Source organism: Lonchura striata, chromosome 2, assembly GCF_050655825.1.
Source record: "Lonchura striata isolate lonStrDom1 chromosome 2, ASM5065582v1, whole genome shotgun sequence".
Taxonomy (NCBI): Eukaryota; Metazoa; Chordata; class Aves; order Passeriformes; family Estrildidae; genus Lonchura; species Lonchura striata.
In genome coordinates, this window is record NC_140704.1 from 2,175,042 (window position 1) to 2,202,555 (window position 27,514).

Sequence of the window (27,514 nt, forward strand, 5' to 3'; positions counted from 1 at the left end):
CCATCCCAACTCGACAGACACGTTGTGGGTGGACGAAAATAGGAACACTGGATCACTGACCTGCAGCAGAGGTCTGTGACTTGGATTGCCAGGAGGGCTCTGGGCGTCTGGACAACCGTCACAACTGTTACTCAGCTGTTTAGCTGCAGATACCACACTGTGAAACCACTGCCAGTGGCCAGAGGCTGGCTGTGCCAAGGGAAGTGGAGGCAGAGGATGCTGGAGAGTCCTGCATCTTCCCATGGGAGCCAGCTCACAAGGATCAGGACACAGAAGGGAAGGTTCAAGCTCTCCAGCTCATCCTTGGAGTTCGTTTAGCTCACAGTTATGCAGTGTAGAGCACAGAATGATAATTAAGGACACAAATCCTAAATGCAAGACTGGCCTCAGCCATATGGACATCCTGACTGCAGCTCCTGGGACTGGGAACACTAGGAATTAGGCCAAACCCATCTGGGAGGTTTTTTAGCCCTGTCACTGTTGGTGGACATTCCTGGAGCTACAAGGACTTGCCAGTGGCAGATAAAGTCACATCCTTGGAGGTTTTGATGAGACTGTATTGTGTGACTCTGGAATGATAGGAGAGCCAGGACATCTCACAGAAACATCCAGCATGGAATCACAGTTCCATGGGCCACCTTCTCCACTGCCATCCCATCTGCTACACAGTCAGCTCCAAAAGATGGGACAGAGCAACCAACACAAGGGTTGAGATAAGTTCCATCATCCTGCAAAGCCTGTTTCACACGTCAGAGAGCTGCCACTGGAGTTCAGAGACACTGAGCCCTTTAATCCAGAGCAGGAAAGCTGTCAGCCAAAACCAGACACCAGCTAAATCCAGGATATTTCTAATCCTGATCTCAGCGCTGTCTAGGAGCATCTGGTAGTGGGGAGAGGGGGAGACACTTTGCTGGCCAGCCCTGGCTGGTGGCATTCCCCGATGCCCCAATTCCGTCACGAGGAATGACATTTTATACATAGACACAGCAACAACTGAGCTGGGGTGGCCATTCCTAGAATGCACAACTGGCTGGGCTGCATTTGCCTGGGAAACTGGAGACCCAGGTCCCCCATCCCAGCCCCAAGCCTGCATCCAATCACACAGACAATAACAAGGCTCGAGGGCTATTTCTGGCCTTGCAGTATGTCCCCCTTGGAGGTTGGTGCAATGAAACACTGATCCTAAGCACCTGTGCTGGCCAATCTGAGGGATTTTCGTGTTGGAGCAACTCTAGGCTAGGTACAGCCAAGCATATTATGGGAGAAGGTGGAAAGCCTCTTCCTTTTCCCCTTGCTGGGATGACCCAGCACTTGCAGACACTTTGTCCTTTACATCTGACACAGAAAATGCTGAGCTGGAAGGGACCCACAGGGATCATCGAGTCCAAATCCTGGCCCTGCATGGGACAAACCAAAAAAATCACAACATGTGCCCCAGAGCATTGTCCAAATGCTTCCTGGATTCTGGCACTCCAGCAGGGAGGCCCCTAGGCAGCCTCAGAGGAGGTGTAAAGAGCAGGAAGAGAGGATAAAGATGGGAAAAGGAAAACGGGACTCTACAACCAAGCACCATCTCCTGCTCCAGGTGACACAGAAGGTTTCTGCCAGAAGACAAAACTAAAGGGACTGTAAGGTCTGAGGTCAGCCAGAAATTAATCTCTCCACCCTGGTTCCCTGCCATTTAGGTGTGGGGTCAGCCAGAAATTATTCTCCCCACCCTGGTTCCAGACAGTGTTATACACACCTGGCCAAGGAGATGCTGCTACACTGTCCATGTTCTACTGAACTGCTGCAAGAGAAGAGTCCCTCAAGGAGGTGTTGTGGCAGCATAAAACCCTTCCTCCGTGTCCTGCCTCATGTAGGCCTTTCCATCCCTTTGTGGTGTGAAACCCTCTCCTCCCTGTGGGAAACCAGTAATCTTTGTCTCCACCTTGTATTTCCTACACCTGGCCAGTCCCATTTATTTCCCTCTGGTCTCTCTCCAGTGCTTTTGCACAGTGAATCCCACAACTCAGGCTTCTCCCCTCCAGAAGAAGCATCACTCCATCCATTTCACATCCAACAGTCCAATTCCACACCCAAAACCAGCGTTATTCCCCGCCAAAACCCCCACAGCAGCGTGACCACCCCCACCCTGCGGCGCCTTCAACGCACCTTCATGCCCACCAGGTTGTTGTGGAAGTCCACCCTGGCTCGCAGGTCCTTGTTGGGCTTCCTCCCCAGGAACTCCTTGACGAACTTGTTGCTGTACTTGAGGTTGTCCCCACAGCCTCCCCACTGCCAGGCCTCCCTGTTCTCCAGGTCGGGGGCCTCGTCGCAGGTGCAGCGCTCCATGCGCCCCGCGCTGCACGCCTTGGCCATGGCGTGGGTCAGCCCCGCCGAGGAGATGGCGTACAGGAAGGCTGTCTCCTTAAAACCTGCAGGGACGGGAGGGAGAGGCTCTAATTGCAGCTTAAAGAAAGGAAAAAACACGGGAAATGGAGGTAAAACCTACTGGGAGAAGAGCGCGAGTTGTGTCACGGAGTGATAGAGCGGTAAGGTTGGGAGGGACCACAGTGGGGCAGCTGGTGCCACCTCCGTGCTCCAGCAGGGCCATCCGAGAGCACAGGGCTCAGGATTACATCCAGACTGCTCTGGAATATCCCCAGTGACGGAGACTCCACACCCGTGCTCAGTCACTGACCAGGAAAGAAGTTCTTCCTTGAGTTCAGGTAGAATTTCCTGGGCAGCAGTTCCTGCCTGCTCCTCCCAGCCACTGCTGGGCACCACTGGGAAAAGCCTGGTCCATGCTCCTGACACCCTCAAAGCATGGCAAGCTCTCCCTGCATTACTGATGGTGAAGAGGGCACAGGGGAGGGCAAGGAATGAGGGACAGAGGTGGCACAAGCTAAGATCCAGGAATGCAAAAGGAATCTGGCCAGCTCGGTGGCTGTCACTCTGCGTCACTCACAGCCTCTGCCTGAAAATGGAAAGAGTTGAGCAAGAGTTGCCCCATCCCTGGAAGTGTCCAAGACCAGGCTGGACAGGGCTTGGAGCAACCTAGGATAGTGGAATGTGTCCCTCCCCATGGCACGGGATAGAACTGGATGAGCTTTAATGTCCCCTCAAAGCCAAAGCATTGTTTGGCTCCATGAAGTGTTGGACAGGACACTGGTGCTACCAAGGGGACACCAAACTGCAGGAACCCAGCACAGACTCCCAATCCTCCTCATTCTTCCCTCTCCTCCTGAATCAAAGCACTGGGTCCTACTCCAGACTGTCAGAATTCTTGACAGAAGACACCTGAGCGCTGGGAAGCAGGAGATATGTCACCCAACAGCACCTCACCCCAAAAAAAAGCAGTTAACACCTCAAACCTCCCATGCACAGCCTTTCTTTACACCTCCACACTCACCTGCAGGGATGTGACAGCATCCCCACCCCCGACAGGCAAAGGACACCCAGAGGGACCCACAGTTTCAATCCAAATTATAAAAGCCAGAAATAAAAAGCAAACATGGCAGTATTTATAGCTGCCCATTCTCCAGCTATGGAAGCCGTAAACGACTGCATATTTGAGATGCAATTCCAGAACAGCTTTGGATGGGACTCAAGAAATCCCCCACTCAAAAATAACACAAGTGGATGGTGACAGTAGTGGATATATCTGTGAGCTGGTGTGTCAACCAAGGACATGCAGAGACACTGCCAGGTCATTTTTGGAACTGTTCCTTGAGAGGTTCATGACAGTCCAAGCAAACTCATGCGGTCGTTCCCAGTCTGCCTTCCCAAAACACTCCCAGGAGCAGGAAGACTGATGAAAATCCAGCCCAGGAGACTGAGGCTTGGTCCTCCCAAGGGTTCTGAGGTTCTACTTCCTCCCAGATTGTGGTAGGAATTATCCAATCCTTCTACTGCCCACCTGGCAAAGGAGAACAGGAACCTTTTCCTCACTAGAAACAACACTAAAATAAAAAAGGTTCACCTCTACACTCACTGAGGGCACCACAAAGAGTGGTGAGAGTTAAAATAACAGATTTTGTTTTCTCCCTGAAGTCAGACCATGTCCTCTGACAGCCCAAAAACACCTTCAGCACTGCAAACACTTCATCAGAAGTGGTGGTAAGAGAAACCTTAATTCACACAACAAAAACTCATGGGTATCCAGATGACTCCTCTGGGTAGAAAATGCCTTCTAAGCATCTCTCATCCTTTGTAAACCATGGTTTTTTCATGAAAATCCTGTGTTTTTCTAGGTTTGATCCCAGGTCAGACTGCCCACATGCCTGTCAGAGGGATGCCACTACCAAAGACAGATGTTCCCAAGCCTCTGGGCTCATGGACTGGAGAATTCCTGCCACAGCTACACAGAAGGAAGAGGCACCAGTGCCAAACAGAGAATCCTCAATGGGATGGGGTGTGCAAACCCTGCCCTGGAGGTCTGAGCCTGCACTCATGGCATGGTTTGGGTTGGAAGGGACCCTGAAATCCATCCTGTCCTGGGCAGGGACACCTTCCACTATCCCAGGTCGCTCCAAGCCCTACCCAAGCAGGCCTTGCACACTTAACTCACAGCCTTAATTGATTAATTAGGTAGCCCAGATCTCCACCCTGCTCGAAGCCCTCCTGATTCAAAGCGCTGAATTCGGAGCGGTTGTGGAATCCCAGCAGAAAGTCAGCGCCGTGCGACCACAGCGCATTCCAGACCTGACAGAAAGCCAGGAGGAACAGCTCATCTGCCAGCTTCTCCCTTTCCATCAGCTTTGTCTCCACTCCTCCCATCCTCCACCCCTGAAAGCTTCCCAAATTCCCTGTGCCCATCAGCACGGGGATCATCTCACCCACAGGCAGCTCCCAACTAGCTCCATGTGACATTTGGCTCTGGCCAGATTTTAAAGCCATCTCCACCACGCACTATTTGATTGCACCAAGATATTTTGTAACAAGATAATGAGCTTTAAATCAATGCAGGCATTCTAAGCCCCAGTGCATTGACAGTCTGCCGGGCCTGGCTATCCAGTTTCAGCCATTTCCAAAATTGTGCACGAGTATCCAAAGAGGATAACGAGTCCCTTAAACAATCCCCTGTTATTTTAAGAAACGGGGCTGCATCAGCCCAAGTTGCAAACCAGCAGCTAGGGCTGGTCTGGTGACCAAACTGTAAAAAATTTTCTCCCCCATAGAGGGAGAAACTTTTAAGCAAAAAAAAGTGGGGTTTTCTCCACTTTTTCCTTTCTCCGTGCAAAGTCCTGGAGGAGAAGAAACAAGCTGTGTCCTAGTGGGTGATACATGCAAGCCTTTGCCCCTGGGGTACCACTTGCTGCAATGCTGAACCAGGAACCAGCAGCTCCTGGACAGGAGGAGGAGGAGGAGGAGGAGGAGGAAGATTTACAGAGCTGGGGAACACTACCTGAAGGATTTACAGCAGCGGGGCAGGGCGGAGATGCTGCAGGGATATAAAGCAGGGCAGAATGAGACAGCAGCAGAGCCCTGCAGCCCTCAGAGCGCTCATTCATCACACAGGTCCCTGACAAGGGCTGCCATGGGGGTTCCCCGTGGGGTTTTAACTCGGGGCTGCCCAGGGGACAGGCACGTCTGAAGGAACGAGCTGTGGCCTCCAGGTGTCAGCATGAGAAAGTGCTTGGCTTCCCCAAGGCACCACTAATCCAGGGACTCCTCCGGCATGCGGGGATATTTTTAAATGTCTTGCAGCCCCGGCCGGACCTCTTGGGTTTCATCAGGACTTTCCTTGTTTCCACCAGTCAGTGACAGTGCATTAGTTAAGCCCTGGTGCTTCTGAATTACTCCTCCTCGCTAATTAGCCCTGCAAACCTCTGCTCTTATCTTTAAAGACTTCACACCCTGGCTTTCCCAGGTCCAGGCCCATTGCTGAGTGTGGGACTTTCTGGAAGTCACTAAAGCCCTGGAGACCCTCGCATGTTGTCTGCAAAATGGTGCTGCAGCCTGGAAATAAGGATTGGATTTTACTGGGAGGGTGGAAGAAACTGGACTATATGTGGTGGCACAAAGAAAAGAACTGAAAATATCCCCTTCTCCTCCAAAACTCCTAACTTCTGGCCATCTCCACCTGAGCTGCTGGGGAGAGGTGTGGGAATTGCCCACTGCCCACAGCCATGGCAGTAACAGCACACAGCCATTTGCAGGTCTTGCCCTGTACTATGACAAGGTTCCCCTTGCCCCCTCTAAGAGGACAGCACAGAACAGTCTGGTTTGCTTTATTTCCTTAAAACGGGCATTTTCTCAACTTGTTTTCTCACAGAAATATATAATAAATAGGAGCCATAAACAGGAGAAATAAATAAATAAAATAATAAAGAAAGAGGGGACAGCTTTGAGAGCTTCCCAAGCCTCTCCTCCAGCAGCAGCTCAATTTCTAGCAGAAATGGGGAGAAAATGCAGCTCCTGGCTGTGCAGAGACCTGCACAAACACCTCCAGCCTCCAAGGAGAGCAGCCAGGGCCAGCAGTGGGAAGCAGGCAGGGCAAGCCCATAAATCACCCCCATTAGCACATTCTTTGCCTGCCCTGCACTTCCAGGGATGAGCTCCAGCCTTCCACAGAGCTCTTGGTGGGCCCTGCGGGAAGCACACCAGCAAAGGGTGGCCCGGATTGATCAGCGTGGCAGGAGATGAGTGCAGAGACCCTTGAGACCCCCCCACAGACTCACCTGTCTTGAGAAGACCCCCGAGCCCCCCAGACTCACCTCTCTTGAGCCCCCCAGACCCACCTCCCTTGACACCCCCCCAGACGCACATCTCTTGAGTCCCCACAGACTCACTTCTCTTGAGGAGCCCCCCACACTCACTTCTCTTGAGGAGACCCCCACACTCACTTCTCTTGAGGAGGTCCCCCAGACCCACCTCCTCTGAGGCCCCCTCAGACCCACTTCTCTTGAGGAGACCCCCCCCAGACCCACCTTCCTTGAAGCCCCCCAGACCCACCTCTCTTGAGGCCCCCCAGACTCACCTTCCTTGAAGCCCCCCAGACTCACCTTCCTTGAAGCCCCCCAGACCCACCTCTCTTGAGGAGCACCCTGAGACCCCCAGACTCATGTTCCTTGAGAGGCCCTCCCAGACCCACCTCCCTTGAAGCCCCCCAGACCCACCTTCCTTGAAGCCCCCCAGACCCACCTCCCTTGAAGCCCCCCAGACCCACCTCTCTTGAGGCATCCCCAGACCCACCTCCCTTGAGGAGCCCCCCAGACCCATGTCTTTGAAGCCCTCCAGACCCACCTCTGTTGGAAAGGATGGATAAATAGAATTGCCTGGCAAAAGATTTATGATAGTACAGCCAGGATGAAAACAATCCCCCCCCTTACTGGCTGGACAATACTCTTACCTACAGATAGGTCCAAAAGTCAAATGGACGGTTCCATCTCAACCCCCAAAATGTACAGTTCATCCCACACCTGTAACCCTCCCCTGAAGCATCAGGTGTCTGTGACCCCATTGGCCCAAGTCTTGTTCCAGCCCACCTTGAAGCCCCCTGATAAGGGGTCTCCAAGAGGCCAGACGCTCTCTTGGATCTTCCCTTCTCTTGGATCTTCCCTTCTCTTGGAACTCCCCTCTCTTGGAATCCCCGCTGTCTTGGATCTTAAACCCTCTCCTGGAGCATCCTCTCTACCCCTTGTCTCTCCCCTCCCCATCCCCTCAGGCCTTGCCATGTGCTGCATCTGGCAGCTCCAAGCAAGACCTTCCACCATCCCTAATAAACCTGATATCCTAAGAGCAGCCTTCAGAGATCTCTCATCTCCATCCATCCAAGCTGTCCTGGAGCCCAGCTTTCCCTACACACCTCCCTCGAGGACCCCCATCTCACCTCTCTTGAGGCCCCCCCAGACCCACCTCCCTTGAGGACCCCCATCTCACCTCTCTTGAGGCCCCCCCAGACCCACCTCCCTCGAGGACCCCCATCTCACCTCTCTTGAGGTCCCCCAGACCCACCTCCCTCGAGGACCCCCATCTCACCTCTCTTGAGGTCCCCCAGACCCACCTCCCTCGAGGACCCCCATCTCACCTCTCTTGAAGCCCCCCCAGACCCACCTCCCTCGAGGACCCCCATCTCACCTCTCTTGAGGAGGCTGGCGCGGTAGCGGCCCTCGAGGGTGCAGTTCCAGCGCTCGAAGCGGAACTGGTACTGGCACTCCAGGGCGCTCATGCTGATGGCCTCCATCAGGGTCTCGGCCACGCCGGGGTCGCGCCGGCACATCCGGCGCTGCTTCTTCTCCAGCTTCAGGCGGTCACACACCTTGTAGTGGGCCTTGACGGCCGCCTCCTCCATTTCCGAGGTCAGAGGGAGGATGGTCAGGGGTTCGTTCCCCGTCAGCCTGCCGAGAAACAGAGAGACACCAGGGTGAGGGCAGGAGAAACAAAAAGTTACTGCAAGAACTCCCAGAATGACCACGTGGGAAGAGACCTTCAAGATCATCGAGTCCAACCCAGCCCCAACACCTCAACTCAGCCCTGGCACCCAGTGCCACATCCAGGCTTTGTTAAACACACCCAGGGATGGGGACTCCACCACCTCCCCGGGCAGCCATTCCAGAACTTTATCACCTTTCTGTGAAAAACTTTTTCCTGATATCCAACCTGAATTTCCCTTTCCATCAGCTGTGGAAGAGTTGAGGCACTGTGAAACACCACGAGTCCTATTTCCTACCATCTGCTGGTCCCTGGGTCTTTGTTTTGTGTGTGTTTAGGTGGCTTTTGTTGGAGATACACACATTTGCTATCAGCAAGTTTGGGAAGGCTGATCTGTGGGAAAGTGTAATTTGAAGTACCTCAAAGCCAAGCACCTGAGGGGGAAAGGTGGGAAGAGGGTGAAAATAAGTTGCTCTGCAGAAATCTTGGCTGTAGGATCAATTCCTGTGTGCCTGCTCACTCCAAGAGCCATCTGCTACAGTATCCCTGGAGCTTTTTTCCAGACCGTTTCCCTTGGTGCAGCTCGAGGCTGTGTGCTCTGGTTCTGTCAGCTCCTGGAGAAAGGGCCCAGCCCCAGCTGAGCACAGCCACCTTTCAGGAGCTGTGGGGAGTGCTGAGGTCAGCCCTGAGTCTCCTTTTCTCCAGGCTGAGCACCTGCAGCTCAGAAATTCTCCCCTGTGAGGGTGGTGAGGCCTTGGCACAGGCTGCTTAGAGAGGCTGTGGTTGCACCATCCCTGGGAAGTGTCCAGGGCCAGGCTGGACACTGAGCAAACTGATCTAGTGAGTGGCATCGCCACCCAGGGCAGGGGCTTGGATCTAGATGGTCCTTAAGGTCCTTCCAACTCAAACCATTCTGGGATTTTATGAAATACAGCCTGTGATAGAAACTGGGTGAGTGGGGGATCGGGATCTCCTGGCTAAGCATCCCTGTGGACTTGATTTTACAGAGAGGCTCCTCACAGTGTGTGTGCAAGGTGGCAGCAGGAAAATGTAAGAGGAACTATTTGGATTTATGCTCCCTACCAGCTCTCACAGAGCTTGTTTGGACATAAAGCCTTGGCCACCTCCACCACAGGACTGTGTTTAAAACTGAAAGTCAAAAGAAATCAATTCAGGTGCTTCACTGTGTGAACTTGGGGAACTGGCAGAAATACACGAGCACCACTGCCATTGTCCTGGGCAGCAACAAAAAAATAATTTTAGCACATCAAGCAGAGCCAGAACCCAGCCTGGGAAGGGACAGAGGATGATCTGTCCCATCAAAGCCCAAGAGACACCCGGAGGAGGCACAGAAAGCCACCCTGCCCTCAGCAGAGGAGATCCTGACACAAAACCCAGCGAGCCACAGCCCGAGCTTGGAGAGCAGGATACACCTTCCAGGAGATGCTGCCAAAAGCTTTTACAAGACAGAACAAGCTCAAAACCTAAAAAAAACCCCATAACCCAAAGAAATTCCTGTCCATTTGCCTCATCCCCTCCCTCCTCCCAGCACAAGGTCCTTGACTCCACAGTGGGCAACAAAAGATGCCAGCGGACTGTTCCCGGTGTCAAGTGACGAGCTGCTGGAGAAGGACCAGGCTGGCATCGTCCCCAGGAGCAGAGAGGCTGCAGGAACATCTGCTGGGCTCAGGAGAGCTTTGTTGGCCAGGCTGCTGTACCCCACTCTCCTGGCTCTGCCCTGCTCCGGCCAGGTGCCAGCACCCACAGTCAATGGGAATCGCTCTCCGGGCTCGCACAGGACCTGGAGACACATTCCCCAGCCAAAAAGGAAGAATGGCTGAAACCCAGCACTGGGAACACGCTGGGATGTTGCAGTCCTGCACCGGGGAAGGTTGGGGACCTCGGATATCTCCAGTGCTGCAGGAGCACTGGGAAAAACGGGGTGATGGGAATGGGAAAGGAGCACTCCCTCAGCCCCTTGGCTGAGATCCTGGAAACCCTTTAAAGCCCCACCTGCCCTGCAGGAGCAGTGATTTGCTGGTTTTAATGAGTATTTCTCTCTAATCAGTGGGATGCATCCTGCCAGCACCACAGGGACTCAGAATGCTTTAACTCCCAAACCTTGGTGCACAATGGGCATAAAATCCTGACCTGAGTCCCAGCCAGGCACATCCAGTACAGATCCAGTTACTACTGAGGCATTGATGAGGTGATTTAATATCAGATATCTCAGGGAGGGAGCAAAAATGGCTGAGGTGGGATGTTTAGAACAAAGATGGTCAGGAAAAATGTTCTCCTTCAGTTACATTCAAAGGTCTTGATATCTCCAGAAAAACCCTGCAGTGCTAAAAGCACAGAGGGATTTGTGGGAAACATGGAAAAATACCCTCCCTCAAGTTTTGCTCCCCTCAAAGCAATAAAAATAATTTTAAAAAATCTGAAAGGCCAAACAGCAAGGTCTATCTGAAGCATATTTTAACCCTTTCATTTCTGGTCTGTCCTAGCTGCTCCCCAAGGAGAGGGGGAACATCACCCAGCCCTGGTGCCTCGTTGGCCAAAGCTCCCAGGAGGTTCATTCACGAGAGAGGTGCTGTGGCAGGCACATTTCTCTCACTCTCAGGATTTTTCATAGAGGTGCACAGAGAGAAATGAAAGAGAAAACCATTTCTATTTCTGCTCCTTGTTTTTCCTATGTGGAATGTGTTTGGAGAATTGTTTACCTGGGGTGATTGCTTGGTTGGATTCTGGTGAGGATTGTTTGAGCCTGATGGCCAATCCAATCCAATCCAATCCAATCCAATCCAATCCAATCCAATCCAACCCACCTGGGGCTGGACTCTCAGAGAGGGCCAGGATTTGTGTGAGAGTCAGAGAAAGTAGTATGTAGTTTCAGTATCCTCCTTTTATATAGTATATTAATGTATTTTAGCATAGTTATAATAAAGAAATAATTCAGCTGTCTGAATTCAGTCAGACATCGTCATTTCTTCCCATTGGGTTCACCTGCATTTACAATAAGGTGCCTCAGTCTGAGCTTCACTGGAGCAAAGATCTGTAACAAAATCTCCAGGTCGTTCATTCCTGGCTTTCGTGGTACTCTATAAAGATTAATTCCTGCAAAATTTCATGGCTGGCACAAGAGTCCCTCAGCTGGCAAAGGACAGGGAGGGAGGCCCCCAAGCATTTCCTAAGCTCCCCTACCCCAATTTTTTCTTTCCAGCTGAGCCCGGATTGTTCACCTAAACTGTCTGGGAAAAAGCTCCAGGGATCCTGTAGCAGATGGCTCTTGGAGTGAGCAGGCACACAGGAATTGATCCCACAGCCAAGATTTCTGCAGAGCAATTGATTTTCACTCTCTTCCCACCTTTCCCCCTCAGGTGCTTGGCTTTGGGATACTTCAAATTACACTTTCCCACAGATCAGCCTTCCCAAACTTGCTGATAGCAAAAGTGTGTATCTCCAACAAAAGCCACCTAAACACACACAAAACAAAGACCCAGGGACCAGCAGGTGGTAGGAAATAAGACTCATGGTGTTTCACAGTGCCACAAGCTGGTGGAAGAACAACCCACGTAACACCACGATGAACAGACCTGAATTATTGCTCAGGAGCATCCCTGGCACAAGACAAGGAGTAAATTGAGGGGAAGGGGTTTTCCCTCACCAATAATTCCATGATGTCACAGATAAAACTTGGCCTGTCTAGTGGCCAGGGCGCTGCTTGGGATCTCTCCCAAATCCTTGGGTGATTGAACTCCAGGAAAAAAAATGTAATTAGCAATGTTGGAGATGAAGTTCACAACCAAGGAAGTGACACCAGCAGAGCGAGTGCAACCAGATGGATCTTGCTTTTTGCATCAATTAATGATAAACCTTCTGATTTCCTGCCTTCAGATTGGTGGGACTGGAGTGGGAACAGCAGAAATGATGCTGCAAAGGTTCCTCTCAGCGTGGTGAGTGTGGCACAGGGCAGCCAGGTCCTTCCTGAGGTTTGGATGTTGCACTCGGAGCAGAAATTGGGCAAGACTAGGTCCAAAACCACGGAATATCCTGAGTTGGAAGGGATCACGAGGTACGGAATTCTGAAGCAGAAATGCAAAATCCTGAGTTCTATGAACAATCTCTTGACTCTGGAGGTCGATGATGCTCTCAGAGTTAACTCTGAGAAGCTCTGCCAGGTGAAGAGCAGAAGCCACAGGCACATTTTCCCTCCGGGGGCCCTCAACTCCGCGGGCACATTCCAGAGGCCCTGGGATCAGGGGTGAGGTGGCACTTTCCAGAGCGTGGCATCAATAACAAAGCACAGGCAGAGCCAGGGAGAGCTGCCCCACCTGACACGCTGCTGCATGGAACCCTTCTAATCCCATAAAACCCTTTTATGCAACCTCGGCTGAGCGAGGTCCTGTGAGGCAACGGTGTCAGTCGGACGCTTTCTCAGCTCCTCACAAAGGCCAAGCTGTTCTTTCCAAGGAAATGTTTTAGGCTGTGTGTGTGTGTGGTGTTTTTTTTTGTTTTGTTTTTACACACCCTCTTACAATTGAACTGCCAGGCAGAACCCTGTGATTGTGTTATTTTGCTCCAAGAAGGGGCTGAGTGGGAGATGGGAGTGGACACTTCTAAGGGGAAAAAGGTTGAAAGTGGATGATCTTTGAGGTTCCTTCTAAGCCAAACCGTTTTAAGGTAGATTCCAAGATTCCAAAGGGTTCTGTGTGTGTCCACCAGGAACCTGGGGAGAGAGCAAACAGCTCATTGCACACAACCCAGGAAGCTTTACCTCTCTGAAGTTAACTCTGAGAGCAACATCAGCCTCCAGAGTCAAGAGACTGTTCATAGAATTCAGGATTTTGCATTTCTGCTTCAGAATTCCGTACCTCGTGATCCCTTCCAACTCAGGATATTCCGTGGTTTTGGACCTAGTCTTGCCCAATTTCTGCTCCGAGTGCAACATCCAAACCTCAGGAAGGACCTGGCTGCCCTGTGCCACACTCACCACGCTGAGAGGAACCTTTGCAGCATCATTTCTGCTGTTCCCACTCCAGTCCCACCAATCTGAAGGCAGGAAATCAGAAGGTTTATCATTAATTGATGCAAAAAGCAAGATCCATGTGGTTTGCACTCGCTCTGCTGGTGTCACTTCCTTGGTTGTGAACTTCATCTCCAACATTGCTAATTACATTTTTTTTCCTGGAGTTCAATCACCCAAGGATTTGGGAGAGATCCCAAGCAGCGCCCTGGCCACTAGACAGGCCAAGTTTTATCTGTGACATCATGGAATTATTGCCCTTCCAAGAGGCAATTCGAGACAGATCCTGCTTCCCACTCAGCTCAGGGGTCAAGAGCTTTTATGGCCTCGTCAGCTCACACTTCCATCAGTGCCCCTGGATGTTCCCTCGTTTAAGTGGGGACTTTCCTGATGAGGATTTGAGCAGGATGAGGCAGATTTAAGGCACCCACACAGAGCTGTGAGTGCACCCTCATTTTTGAGGTGCTCTAGAGTTTCCTTTGCAAGTGCCACTGGAGATGGGATCCAAGGTGAGCTGTTCCCTCTGCTATTCCCATCTGGAATGACAGAGCTACTAAAATACTGCATTCCTATTCCCTTCCTCCTGGATTAGGAAATTCCTCTTTGGTCCATCTGTACAATGACTGAACTAATTCTGGTTCCACTTTCCACGTGAATTTTCTCCTGTGAATTGCCACACTTACAGCCCTTTTCCTTCTCCTTCCGCCACTTTTCCTTTAATAATTAAAAAAGCTTCTGGAAAATTGACAACTTGACCATGAGTCCTTCAATAAAACACCTAAATTAATGATTGCACAGCTCAAGGAGCCTGAATTATGCTGGACACCAGGCTTATATTATTTAATTTTGCAACCAGTTGCTCTCTCTCCCATCATCACATTCCCACTGTGAATCTTTCCTAAATTGATTTATCACACTCCTCTTCCCACTAAGACTATTGAATACTTGAAGTATCAAAACCCAAAAGTCAAAGGAAAAAAATCTGAATTTCAGGGTGAGTGATGAAAATTTTATATTTGGAAGAAGAGCTGGACATGGAAGGCTCAACCACCTCATTCTGCACTGTCTTGTTTGGGTTTTTAAATGTTGACAGTTTAAAATGCCCACATGAACTCTAAAATATTCCAGATCTCCTTATATTACAGGAAAATAAGTCTGTGGATTCGCCAAACCTCAGGCTTCCAAAATGAAATCTCAGCAAGTGCTCACAAAGATTGTTCTGTCAGAATTCTCCACTTCTACCTCATCCCTTTCCTGGTGTAATTTTCCCAGTGATCCCCCAACAGGATGTTGTGACATTCTGAGGGTCAAGGAAGGTGACAGGTGTGGCAAGCACATTTCTCTCCCTCTCAGGATTTTTCATAGAGGTGCACAGAGAGAAATGAAAGAGAAAACAATTTCTATTTTTGCTCCTTGTTTTTCCCATGTGGAATGTGTTTGGAGAATTGTTTCCCTGGGGCGATTGCTTGGTTGGATTCAGGTGAGGATTGTTTGAGCCTGGTGACCAATCCAACCCACCTGGGGCTGGGCTGTCAGAGAGGGTCACGAGTTGTGTTAGAGTCAGAGAAAGTAGTATGTAGTTTTTGTATCTTCCTTTTATATAGTATATTAATGTATGTTAGCATAGTTATAATAAAGAAATAATTCAGCCTTCTGCATTGAGTCAGACATCATCACTTCTTCCCATTGGGTTCGCCTGCATTTACAATAGACAGGAGGAAAAGTGTTTTTGGAATCCTCATCTTTGCAAGTTCCACCATCCCTCGTGGCCGCGCCAGTTCTCTTCCCTCAGGACCATTCCCAACCAGCTCTGCCCTGGGCTCACCTCTCCCTGTCATTGTCCCCGAACAATGGGGCCTTGCTGTGGGAGACCACAAAACAAAGCAATTGGAAACTCCAGCAAAGAGCTCAGCAATTCCCACCACAATTACACCCCAATGGCTGTTTTGATCCTTATCTTCCTCTCAATAACCTGGCCAGAGCTTTCTTTAGGTGACAACTTCTCAAATGTCACTTCCTCCTTAGTCAGCAGTGCCCAAATCTCAGTTGCAGCTTCTACAGGAGGCACAGACCCTAACACAGAGGCTACTACAAACACAGAATCACAGAATTCCCAGAACGACCAGACTGGAAGAGACCTTCAAGATCATCGAGTCCAACCCAGCCCCAGCACCTCAACCCAGCCCTGGCACCCAGTGCCACATCCAGGCTCTGTTAAACACACCCAGGGATGGGGACTCCACTTCCTCCCTGGGCAGCCATTCCAGAACTTTATCACCTTTCTGTGAAAAACTTTTTCCTGATATCCAACCTGAGTTTCCCTTGGTGCAGCTCGAGGCTGTGTGCTCTGGCTCTGTCAGCTCCTGGAGAAGGAGCCCAGCCCCAGCTGAGCACAGCCACCTTTCAGGAGCTGTGGGGAGTGCTGAGGTCAGCCCTGAGTCTCCTTTTCTCCAGGCTGAGCAACCCCAGCTCCCTCAGGGGCTCTTCACAGGGCTTACTACAACGTTACACGCTCCCAAAAACACAAAGTAGTAGTGAGAGGGCCTTGCAAGCTCACAGCATCCAGGTGGGAAGCCAAATGCCACAACCCTGCTCCAAAGAAGAGCGTGTGCTTGACAGGTTTTCCTAGTGGAAGGTTCTGGGATTTAGGATAGAGGGAAATCCTTTAAGGTCCTTGGATCAGCTTCTGAGCAATGGGAAGGAGGAGGAGAGAGGATAAAAGCAACAGCAAAGGGCAACTTCCAATTCAGCAGATCCCACTTACCAAGGAGGGAAGCAGGAGCCTCCTTGTGGAATCTGCTCAAACAGATTTTTTGGGGTTTTTTTTTAGGAAAAAAAAAGCTTTCTTCAACCATGCTTGGATAGACCCATAGAGTGGCTTCCTGAGCCTCCTCTCTGAGCATCTCAGGATGGACACGGAAGGATCCACAATCCTGGGTCCTACCCAGAGTTATTCCAGCATCCAGCAAGAAGGGAAAACAAACAACAGCTGCTTCTGGACAAAAGAGACCAATGGTGCAAAACTCCAGCTTGTCCCTTTCCAACACAGCTTTCCTGAATGCTTCCAGCACTCAGCAACCACTCTGATCCCAAAGTTCTTTTTGGATCCTACCACAGTTTCCCATTTCAGACATGGATGAAGTTCACATGGAAGCTGGGAGATTTCTCCAGGCTGCTGAACACAGAGAGAACACTGGACTCCAACAATCAGAAAGTTTTAAATCAGTTCAGAAGGGATTTCTCTGGGAATGGGAAAAAACATGGATGGTTTTCTCCCAGATACAGGACGGTTGCTGCATGTATAAATAAACTTCCATCCGATTTCCTGCCAAAACAGGCCTTCACCTTCCCCTGGACAAATTGCCAAAAAGTTTGGCATGTAACATAAAAAAGGAAAACATCTCTCAGTGGATGAGCAGGGAAGATGTGACTCAGTTCAGGAGGGCTGGAGGTGCTCCTGCTCCTGCAGAGGACTTTATGGGATGGAGGTGCCCTGAGGAGCAGCTCTTCTGGCACCGTGGCCATCAGCAGCACCACCAGGAACTCCTCCACGCTGCTGCAGCATTCCCCTCTCCTGCAAAGCAGGAGGCCTGCACAGGTGATCAATCACAACTCCTTGATTTGCCTTCCCTTCCCCAGTGAGGGGGAACAAACCCAGAGAGACCCCACAGCAGAGGAAAGAATAAATTTGGGGTCTTTGGTGGTGCACCTGAACCACAAGGCTGAAGAACTTCTCCTCTTTCCCCCTCCTCTCCTTACACCAAACCTTATCCAGGAATTTTCCAGCCCATCAGAGCAAAAGACATTTTGATTTTAGGTAAATACCTCAGCCCCAAGATCTAATTCCCCTGGAACAACCCGCTCTGTCCACAAACAAGCAGGAGCGGAGAAAGAGGGCAGGGAGAGAAAGGTTGTTTCCTCTCCCCTTCATCCTCTCAAGAATGAAACAGCAATCAGGGAGATTTACAGAGGATTTTCAACCCAACGGTGCCAGTGGAATGCACGGGCCAGGCAGCAACAGGGGCTTTCACTGCCGATTTAAGAGGCATTAGCTCTGCCCCTGGCAGCCTGTGCCAGGAATTATCCCCCACGCCATCCCCTCCTTGGCTGGACAGCTCCTGGACCCCCGATCCAAACCCCTGCTCCTTGGCCAGCCACTGCTTATTTTTATTTAATTTATTTTTTATTTATTTAATTTATTTTTCATTTCTTTTGGCCTGGAGCCTGTTGTAGCACAGGCAATGAGGAGTTGGGAGTTTTGATGCAGGGAAACAGTAAAATGGGAAGCAGTGTGATAGAAGATGAAGAATTAACCCAGAAAAGAAAATAAAAGGTTTGTTTTAACCCATTAACTCCATGTGGTCTAGAGCAGATGAAAAAAAAAAAATCAAAACCCCAAAAAGAGAGAGATTTTCAGAATATTGGGGCTTTTGTTTGGGGTTTTTTGGGGGAGGGAGGAATAGTTTGTGGGTTTTGGGTTTTTATTTTTTTACACTACTGAATTTCCTTTCATCCCAGAACCTCAGTTCCATCCCTGACAAAGGGTTAGAGAAATTAATTTTCTCAGGCACGGGGTGAGATTGTTGAGGTGTCCTGTGCAGGGCCAGGAGTTAGACTCAGTCCTTGCAGGTCCCTTCCAACTCAAGATATTCCCTGATTTTTAATCTAAAATTGGGCCAAAAATGACATAGAAGACAAAGGACATTTCTAGATGCCACTTACAGAAAATATGCATCATCACCCTACCTTTCTTTTGAGTAGTTTTTGGTGGGATTCAGGACCAGGAAAGGACCACAAATGTCATGGACCACATGACAGAACACAGCAAAATAATTTATACAAGATTTTAAAGACAGGAGACCAAAGGAAGTGGCTCAGGTGCTCAGTGGTCTGAGTTTCTCGTGCCAAACTTGAGCCCCATGGAAACTCTGTTCCATCTGCTACTACCACAAATCCCAAGTTCCCAGAAGCCAAAATGTCATCTATAAACCTGCAGAAATAGCTTTGATTTTCTGTTCCAAGCAAAGAAAATCCAAGCTCATGATTTTTGTCGCCAGCTTCCCTTATCTGGGAAGAGTTGCACAGAATAAATTATATTTGGCATTTGAAATCTAAACAAAGAGCCCCAAAAGCCCCATAAATGTTTGTTCCCTGTGCTTCTTGCACTGATGCTGCTTTTTATTTATTCCAGCAGGTTTACCAAGAAAGAAATCAGAAAACACCACACAGAAGGTAAGGACATTCCTTCAAAAGGGAAATTCCAGTTCCCAAAACACCTCCTGCCCGTCCTTCTGGCTCTCTACAGCTCAAGCTCCTGACACAAGGCCTGACCAAATCCTGCAGATCCAGCCAGGGCTGGAAGCTCCACAGGGACAGCTCTGCTCAGGGCAGGGCAGGGATCAGACTTTTTGACTCAGATCAGGCACAGCATTAAAAAAATAAAAAAAAGAAATAATAATAATAATAATAAATGGCAGCCATTGAGAACGGAACCGTTTTTCCAAAGCGCACATCATTAAACGTCAAGGCTCGCTGCCACCGGATGTTGTGAAGCCCAGAATGGTGAACAGACTCCAAAATGGATTAAACAAACTCGGGAGAGGGAGGTTCAGCCACTTGGGTGATGAAACACGAGGGCTCAGGAAGCCTTTAAAGCTGCAGGCAGCGAGCGGGACATATCAGGAGCCACATCACTGCTCCCAGCTCTCCTTGGACCCCCCAGAGATCCGTGTCTGTCTGGAGAAACCTCTGATTTGACCCCAAATGGCAGATATTGTGTTCCCAACCACCTGCAGGATGCTTCTTACTCCAAGCACAGCATTTAGACATTAAACATCGAACCCATCTGCACTTTGGGACCCTTTGGATGATGGCAGGAATGGCCCCAGGGGTGTCAAGCACACATCATAGATATTTTTAACTGGGGCCTTTCAGGGCTTAAAGGAGTCTTATAAAAGAGAGAGAGAGATAGATTTTTTTTAAGATAATAAGAAAGGAATATGTTGAGTTTTTATCTTCTTTTTTGACAAGGTCAGGATTAAATGCACGAGATGGAATTTCATGTTGGGACTCAGATGTTTATCAGTTCTCATCTCTGTCACAGTCCCACAAACCCTGAGTTCTGCAGCCCCTCACTCTGACAAACTAAACATGGAGCCCATCTCTCTCTGCAAGGCCTTTTGAGGATCAACTGTCCAACTAGGAAATGACACCTGAATTATTTTTACTTTTAACACAATAACCAACCACCCGTGCCTGCAATGGGGACTTTTTTATCCAATTACACAAAACCACCCAAAGCCATGGAGAAGGAGGAGAAGGAGGAGAAGGAGGAGAAGGAGGAGAAGGAGGAGAAGGAGGAGAAGGAGGAGAAGGAGGAGAAGGAGGAGAAGGAGGAGAAGGAGGAGAAGGAGGAGAAGGAGGAGAAGGAGGAGAAGGAGGAGAAGGAGGAGAAGGAGGAGAAGGAGGAGAAGGAGGAGAAGGAGGAGAAGGAGGAGAAGGAGGAGAAGGAGGAGAAGGAGGAGAAGGAGGAGAAGGAGGCTCCACCCTAAAAGCTCCATCTTGTTTTATATCTATTCCTGTATTCTAAACCCTCAAACTCTGAGTTTTCCACCATGTGATATTACACACTTCTATTCAAACTATACACTTATAATTTCAGTTCTCTCATTCCATTTTGGAAGTCTTCTCCACAGCCTCAGGTCAATGCAGTGTTCTCCTGGGGGTCAGTGCCTGGCAGCACAGAAAGCCCAAAATTCTCAGCAGCCAGGGTTCCAACAGGAACAGGACAAGGGGGGATGGTTTTAAATACAGAGGAGAGATTTAGATGAGGTGCTACGAAAAAGCCCTTGGCTGGTGAAAACCAGGTTGTGCAGAGAAGCTGTGGCTGCCCCATCCCTGGAAGCGTTGGAGGCCAGGTTGGATGGGGCTGGGAGCAATCCCAGCACGAGCTCCCAGGTCCCAGCACAGCTCCCACCCACGGCACCCCGGGCACGCCGGGCCGCGGGCACGGCTCCCGCGGCCATGTGTCGGTGTCAGTCTCCCCCTGCCAGGGAATGCATCTGACTTCCCACTGAATTCCCCTTGGTCTCCCTCACACCTCAGCCAGCCCTTTTGTCCACTTTCGGGGGGGTGAAGGCTGCCCAGCTCTGTAGCAGCCTGGGCCTTTCCCTGCCTTATCCCATCTGTGAGATAAATTGTGCCGTCCATCCCGAACACTGCCCGGTCTGTTCCCGGCCGATGCTGCGGCCACAGAGCTGCCCTTGCCCAGACCACAGAGCCTGGCAGCTGTGAAGAAACTCCTTGGAGCCAAGGCAGCAGCTTCCCTGGCTGCCTGGAGAGATCCCTGTGCACACACACACACACACACACGCTCCAGCAGCACAGCAGCTAAAGAGAAAATCAACTTTACTCCCCAGACAACACAAATGAAATTAAACCTTTGAGGGAAGCATGGTGAGTGCAAAGAGCTCGTCAAGTTCATTTGGACAGAAAAACAACTGGAGAATGAGCTTCTTCCTCCTTCCTCAGCCCTAATTTTACATCCAGGACCTGGAGGTCCCAGCTGGAAGCAGGGACTGGCTCTTGGTCAACTTCTGGATAAATGACAACTTCTAGAAACAAGCATGTGGATTCAGGGAGGAGGAGTGTCAGCTCCCCCTGCACTCCCCACGTTACCAGCCCCTATTAGATATCCCTGGGAGGTCAGCTCATGGAGGATTGGGATGGTTGGGCGGTTTGACACATCATCTCAGCTATTTTGGGAGCAGTTTACGGGTCTGCAATTCCTCCCCTGCACAGCCCCGATAGCTTTTCCACTCTAATGTCACATTATCCTCGTGGCAGGTTTCAAAACTAAACAGGTGAAAAAACAAACATTCAAGGCACTGGACAGAGCAGGATGCACCAGAGGCATTGGGGTGATGGGGTGGTGGAGTTTATCCTCATCCTGAGCCCCAACAACTCCCAGGTTGAGCACAGAGGTTGATTCCTTACAAAACTCAATGAAAGCTCTTGCAGGAAACTCATCCCATGACCGAAGGTATCTCGTGAATGATTTCCTGAAGGAGCCTTGCAGTGCTGAGGCTTCACAAGCCCCAAATGGGACTTTATTGGTCAAACCTCCAGCTAAACAAAGCAGCCCTGGCCAAGGTTTCAAACTCCAGCAAGGATGAGCCACCAGTGCAGGGGAATCTGTTCTTGCTGCTGCATCCCGGAACAAGTTCCCAGGAGGTCACCAAGACCACAAACCATGTTCTGCTCCAGATCCAGGGGCACTGCGTGGTCCTTCCTTCCCCACCACCCCCCGAGTGTTGCCCTTGCCCTGGGGCTCCCCCAGCCCCCCAAGCCCTGCTCCTCCACACCTCAACTGGCCCCAGCAGGAGGAAAAGGGAAAGAACACGCAGTGTGAACATCTGCCCTCAACCTCCTGATGTTCCTTCACCACCTCCTTCCTCCAAGCGCTGCATCCGGGCCCAGTTGTGTGGAAGGGAAGCAGATGTAGGGAGTGGGGTTAATCAGAGGGGACAAACAGATCAATATTGATGTTTTTAACAGACCTCAGCTACCTTTCAAACGTGACTTGACTCCAGAACATTGGCAAGGACCTCAGCCAGACCTACCCTGGCCAACACTTCAGGTGAACACCCTCAGGATACTTGCTGAGTTCAGCACATACCTGTTTTTTTTTTTGTGCTACATAAAGTCTGTCTGAACAAAGAGCCACATTAACCAAAATACCCCAGGCCAGGGAAAGCCACAGCTTTATTCTGTGGACTGCACAGCATCCATAAGAAATGGGAAAAAGAGAGAGAGAGCCCTTTTTTTTAAGTGATTGGATAAGCAGAAAGAGTTTTAAAGTAAAAGAGGAGATACTTTGATTAGATATAATGGAGAAATTTTTTCCCTGTAAGGCACCACACCCCTGGAAGTGTCCAAGGCCAGGTCGGATGAGGCTCGGAGGAACCTGGGACAGCAGGAGGTGTCCCTGCCCATGGCAGGGGGTGGAATTTTAAAGTCCCTTCCAACTCAGCCTCTGATTCTCTGATCCACTTCAAAGCAGTGCATTGGTGCTCAGTAATTGAAAGGAAAATCTTTAGAGCCTTGCATTACAGCAGCACGTGGGGCACACTCCACCAACCAGTGTTAAGGAAAGCGTTTCCTTCCTGTATTGATCACCCACCCACCCCACCAAGTGGCATTAAAAAGGCAGGGGGGAGGACAACAAGCCAAGTGTTATACATAGCAAATTCTGATTAGATTATGAAACTTTAAGAAGATCTTAACAAGTGGACAGTGTGCATTTTACATAATTAGCTTGTTACTTATAAATGCCTGCCATAGTGCCAATGGCAGATTTTCACCACCTAAAATAGCCTAAAGCTGTCGGATTCAAGAGCTCCTGCCATCCCAATTTAGATCAACTCAAACACACAAACCACGAGGTGGTTTCGTTACACCAAGATTAAGAATTGAATCGGCTCTTGTGTGCCTGGATGGTGGAAGGGGTAAAAGATTACAGAGGGCAAAGACACATTATGTCACCGTGTGCCACTCCAGCCCAATCCTCACTGAATGTGGCAGCTGTTCCTCACAGTGTTTTGGGAGATTTCGGGTCACTTTTTGGGGGACAGAGCCTGGCTTTAGGGCTGGATGTGAAGCTGTGGGATGCCACAGCTGCATCCATATTCATGGAGCTGGGAGCTGCTCCCCAGCTCTGTGAGACTCATCCTTCATCAAACTGGGGCTGTTCCACTTCAATTCCAAGAACCAGCTCGGAGCAAGCCTCGAGTTACAACCGCTGCCTAAAAAAGGTGACCTCAGGAGCAGCAGGGCAGGTAAAGAAACCATTTGATTTGCAAGCTGGGGGTGTTTGAGAAGGAAGTCCCAACAAAAGCAGAGCTACGCTGTGTTTTCCCTCTGCCAATCCTCTGCAGTTAAAGGGAAAAACATTTTCAATTCTAATTAAAAAGTGCAAGAAAACAGGGAAAACAGGATGGGAAGTATCTTGAGGAAAAACCCTCATGGGAAGAGTGTCCACAGGTTCAGAGTTATCCCAGCAGGTAAACATCACCCAGAACACCTTCAATCAACCTGCGCGAGTTCCCATCTCCTAAAACAGCCGCCAAAAGCTCAGAAAAGTGGGAGAGCAGAAAGGCAGCTCCTAAATCGTGGGTCACCCAGAAAAATGAGGTTGTATCTTCACAGTAAAGCTGCTGTGGTCTGACTCTGGGTCCTTTCAATACCCCACACTGGGCATTTCCAAGTCCCAGAGAACTTGAGGAAAAAGGGAATTGCTCTTGTACCCTTCATGAGAGCTGGAGAGGGACTTGGGAGGAGGGATGGAGGAAGAGGACACAGGGAATGACTTTCACTGCCAGAAGGCAGGGATGGATGGGATATCAGGAAGGAATTCCTGGCTGGGAGGGTGGGGAGGGGCTGGGATGGAATTCCCAGAGAAGCTGTGGCTGCTCCTGGATTTCTGGAAGTGTCCAGGGCCAGTTTGGATGGGGCTTGGAACAACCTGGGATAGTGGAATGTGTCCCTGCCCATGGCAGGGTAGTGGTGTGAGATGATTTCTCCTTTACCCTTCCAATCCTTTTGAGTGATTCTGTGATTCCCCTTTGTCATAACAGTTTTATTCTTTAGACCTCAGAAATGGGGGATTTGAGGGGGTCAATTCCCCAACCAATCTCCAGTACAGGGTTTGGATAATTTCCTTTAGAAAGGCTGCTGAGTTTCAGCTGCACGAGGGCCTCAGGTTCCATCTGTGAGAAACTACAGCGAGGCCAGGAGTCCCAGCTGAGAGAGATCCTGACACATTTGGGAAAAACCAACTGGTGCAATTTCTGCACTCAGCACAGAGCACTGACCCAAGAGGAAGTTCTGCCTCACAACATCAATTGCTTGTGTTGAAAATACAGGATCCATTCCCAATCCAGGCATGGTCCATCAGTTTCCTAAATATTCAGAGGTATTTAGCTGACATCTCATTTGAAATAATTATCTGCATCCCTAAATTCCTCTGAAACCCAGAATGCTACAGAATCCATCTGTGAAAGAGATGAAGAGATTTGAAAGTTTGGGGTCTAAATTATTCCTTGTGAATTCCTTTGGGAACCAGGAGTGGAAGAAGCAAAAGGAACAGAATCATTACAGACAAATTACCTGTATTTGAGCCACTCAAGGGCCAGGAAACATCAGCATAATTCTATGTATGCAGTAGGAAATCAATTCTATTAAAAATAATATAAAAATGGCCATACTCTGCAAGGCAGCAGAATCCTTTTCCACATTCCCATCTTTTCTTAATTCCCAAAAGACAACTAAAGGGACAGGAGGCAGTGGGCAATGGGAGGAGCAAACTCATTTTTGAGAATTAAAATTCATTCTCATAGTGTCACAATAAAAGGCAAATTCAGGGAAAGAACATTCACGGTTGTTCCCAAGCCATCAGTATTCCTCATTTTCCAGGCTTTAGGTTTCCCTGGTGTGAAAAACAAATATAGGATGACCTGTAATAATTCCAAGTACTCCAAAGTAATGAAAAGAAATCTGATTTTCAGCATCAGGAGGGATGCTGGAGTTAGTGGACTCTTGACAGCTTTCTCTGAGCTCTGTCTCTCAGACAGCACCTTAAAAACACCCACGAGGACCCAAATGTGTTTTCCATGGAATACAGAACACGGATAATGTGTTCTAAATCAGCCCTGGGGCCAGGCAGTTAATGAGAACAGTAAAGAAATATTCAGTAATTGCCCATTCACTAAAAGAGGAGAGGAATTGCAGAACAAACCCTGCATGGAATCACGGGACAAAATTCCATGGCAGGGTGCAGGCACAGACGGGATGACTGAGGTAACTCCCACACTTCTCCTCCGGAGCTTCCCAAATTAAACTGCCAGGCCTTAATTAGCAGTAATTGTGCAGGAAAAGGTGTCTCCAGATACCCGAGGCGCTGGCATTGAGTCACAGAGTACATCTGGATTCACTTGCAGATGCACTTTGGTGGTTATGCTCCGTTTTTCATGGATTTACCAGGAATTGTGTCCAGCACTACAAGGGACAAGCAAATTCCAGGGAGTCCAGCCTGTACCTGAGGGTACAGACACACCAGGGAAGTCCTGGGCTGCGAATAAATAAAAAGTGAATTTTTTGACAACACAGGTGGAATTTGTCCAATATGGAAGCATAACAACAAGGGAAATAAAAATGAAATAAGGATTAAAACCCCCACATTGGGTATATTCCACAAGCAAACCAGCTTTGCTGGAAGTCTTCACAAACAACCTGAATCCTCCTTCTCAGCTCAGCTCTTGATATTCCAACACGAGCAGGGATAAAGAACACTGAGAACCCCTCTTGAACTACTCCATCAACAGATGCTCATTAGAGCTAATCACAACCAGAGCAGCCCCAGCCTGAAATGGAGTTTCCATCTGTCTCCAAAATGCACGTGGGCTTAGCTGTACAAATCCCACATCCCACCTATTTCTGTGGATCTGGAGACTGAGTCATTATTCCCAGGAGGATACAGGGCACAGCTACATGGAGCCTATCAGAATTAGAGTTAATAAGCTAAAAATATTTAAAAAAAATAAAACCAGAAGGATCTAAATTAATTTCCAAGTGTCACAAAGGTGATCAGCTATAGGGTAAAATCTAAAAAAAAACCTAATAGCATTACTGGAGCAAGAGTAGACTTATATTCCCAATTAAAAATTAAAATAAAAACTTGCTGATGAATAAATCTCCTCAGCAGGGAGGATAAGCAGAATCAGAGCTGCCCACTCAATAAATGAAGACAATTCAGGGCAAAAGAAGTTAAAATCTGTTAAATTAAAAACTGCACTCCAATTTAGCCTGAGTCTTTTTTTTTCCCTGAATCCTGTGGCAAAAGGTATTTAAAAGGAAGGGTATGAATGTAAATTGAAGGGAAATTCAGGAGATTTAAGGAAACTTGGAGTTGAAGCAGACACAGAACCACGTATTTAAAAGGAAGGGTATGAATGTAAATTGAAGGGAAATTCAGGACATTTAAGGAAACTTGGAGTTTAAGCAGACGCAGAACCCAAGGCGAGATCTGCTGCTGGCTTCTTGGAGAAACAAATCAGAATTCCCAGCTCTTTCAGCAAATCCTCCACAACCACGTTGCTGAAGCAGCAGCTGAAACCCAAGAGCTCTGTGACAAAACTTGGCCCCGTCCTTCGCTGGGAGCCGGGATCACATTCCCCAGCCCCGCTCTCCGTCTGAGCCCGAGACTTTCCCGCTGGCCCCGTGTCAAGGGCCCTGTCCCACTCCCAGCCTTGGTGGCTCTCCCCTGCCAGAACCTCCTGCCAAACCTCCCCCAAGGCTGGGGAGGCTTCCAGCTCCCATCCCCTGAGCCTCACATCCCAACCTGCGTGTCCCACACCTCGCGTCCTCAAAACCCCACGAGCCTGAACCACGGGAACGAGAGCGGCGGGAGCTTTGCACTCCCCATTTGTTTTCCTGGTGGTGGAGAAAGGAATCCCCTCCAGTTTACCCCTGCCCAGCCCCAAAATAGCAGTGGTTGAAAGTGTCCCAACAATGGATTGCTCACAGGCAGCTGGAGCGATGAAAAACACCGAAACCAAAATGATGGAGACACGTTGTGTAGGGAGGGAACGACCGGGAGATGTTCATTTCCTTGGTACAGACCACGGGATGAAGGGAGCAAGAATAACCCATCCTAGCACAAAAATATTGCTATTTATCATCAAAATACTCTTTGTATTAATTTCTTCCACCCTGTGTCACTTTAAGCAAGAAGTCAAGGCTATTTTCCCAGGATCATGACTTCCCACCCAACTTTCTGCTGAAGGATATCCACATTGAGGGCTTTGACATTCCAGTAAATAAACCCTAATCCATTCTAGAGCTGTCAAAAAGCAAAGTGAAGTTTAGCAAAGCAAATGGCAGCTTCAAGGAGGAAAGTAATGCCCAAAGAACACAAAGATAAGAGAGAAACCTTTCTAACATAATTTCTTTGTGAATCAAAAGCATTCTTCACCCTGGAATTTTCCTCCGAGGTAAAGAGGGCCATGCCACTAATTAGGAAAAAAAAAGCCCTCCAAGTTTCCAAAGCATTTCAAGTGATAAAACCCAAGTTAGAGC

General features: G+C 49.4%; 1 protein-coding gene across 1 annotated transcript in view; it reads right to left on the bottom strand.

Moving 5' to 3' along the window:
• WNT9A (Wnt family member 9A) overlaps positions 1-27,514 on the bottom strand; it is a 62,947-nt gene that overhangs the window by 14,490 nt on the left and 20,943 nt on the right. The window contains exons 2-3 of the mRNA XM_021540054.4: positions 8,065-8,324; positions 2,155-2,417 (exon numbers count right to left, since the gene is read on the bottom strand). Coding sequence (XP_021395729.1) covers positions 2,155-2,417; positions 8,065-8,324 — 523 coding nt within the window. The remainder of the gene's footprint in view (positions 1-2,154; positions 2,418-8,064; positions 8,325-27,514) is intronic.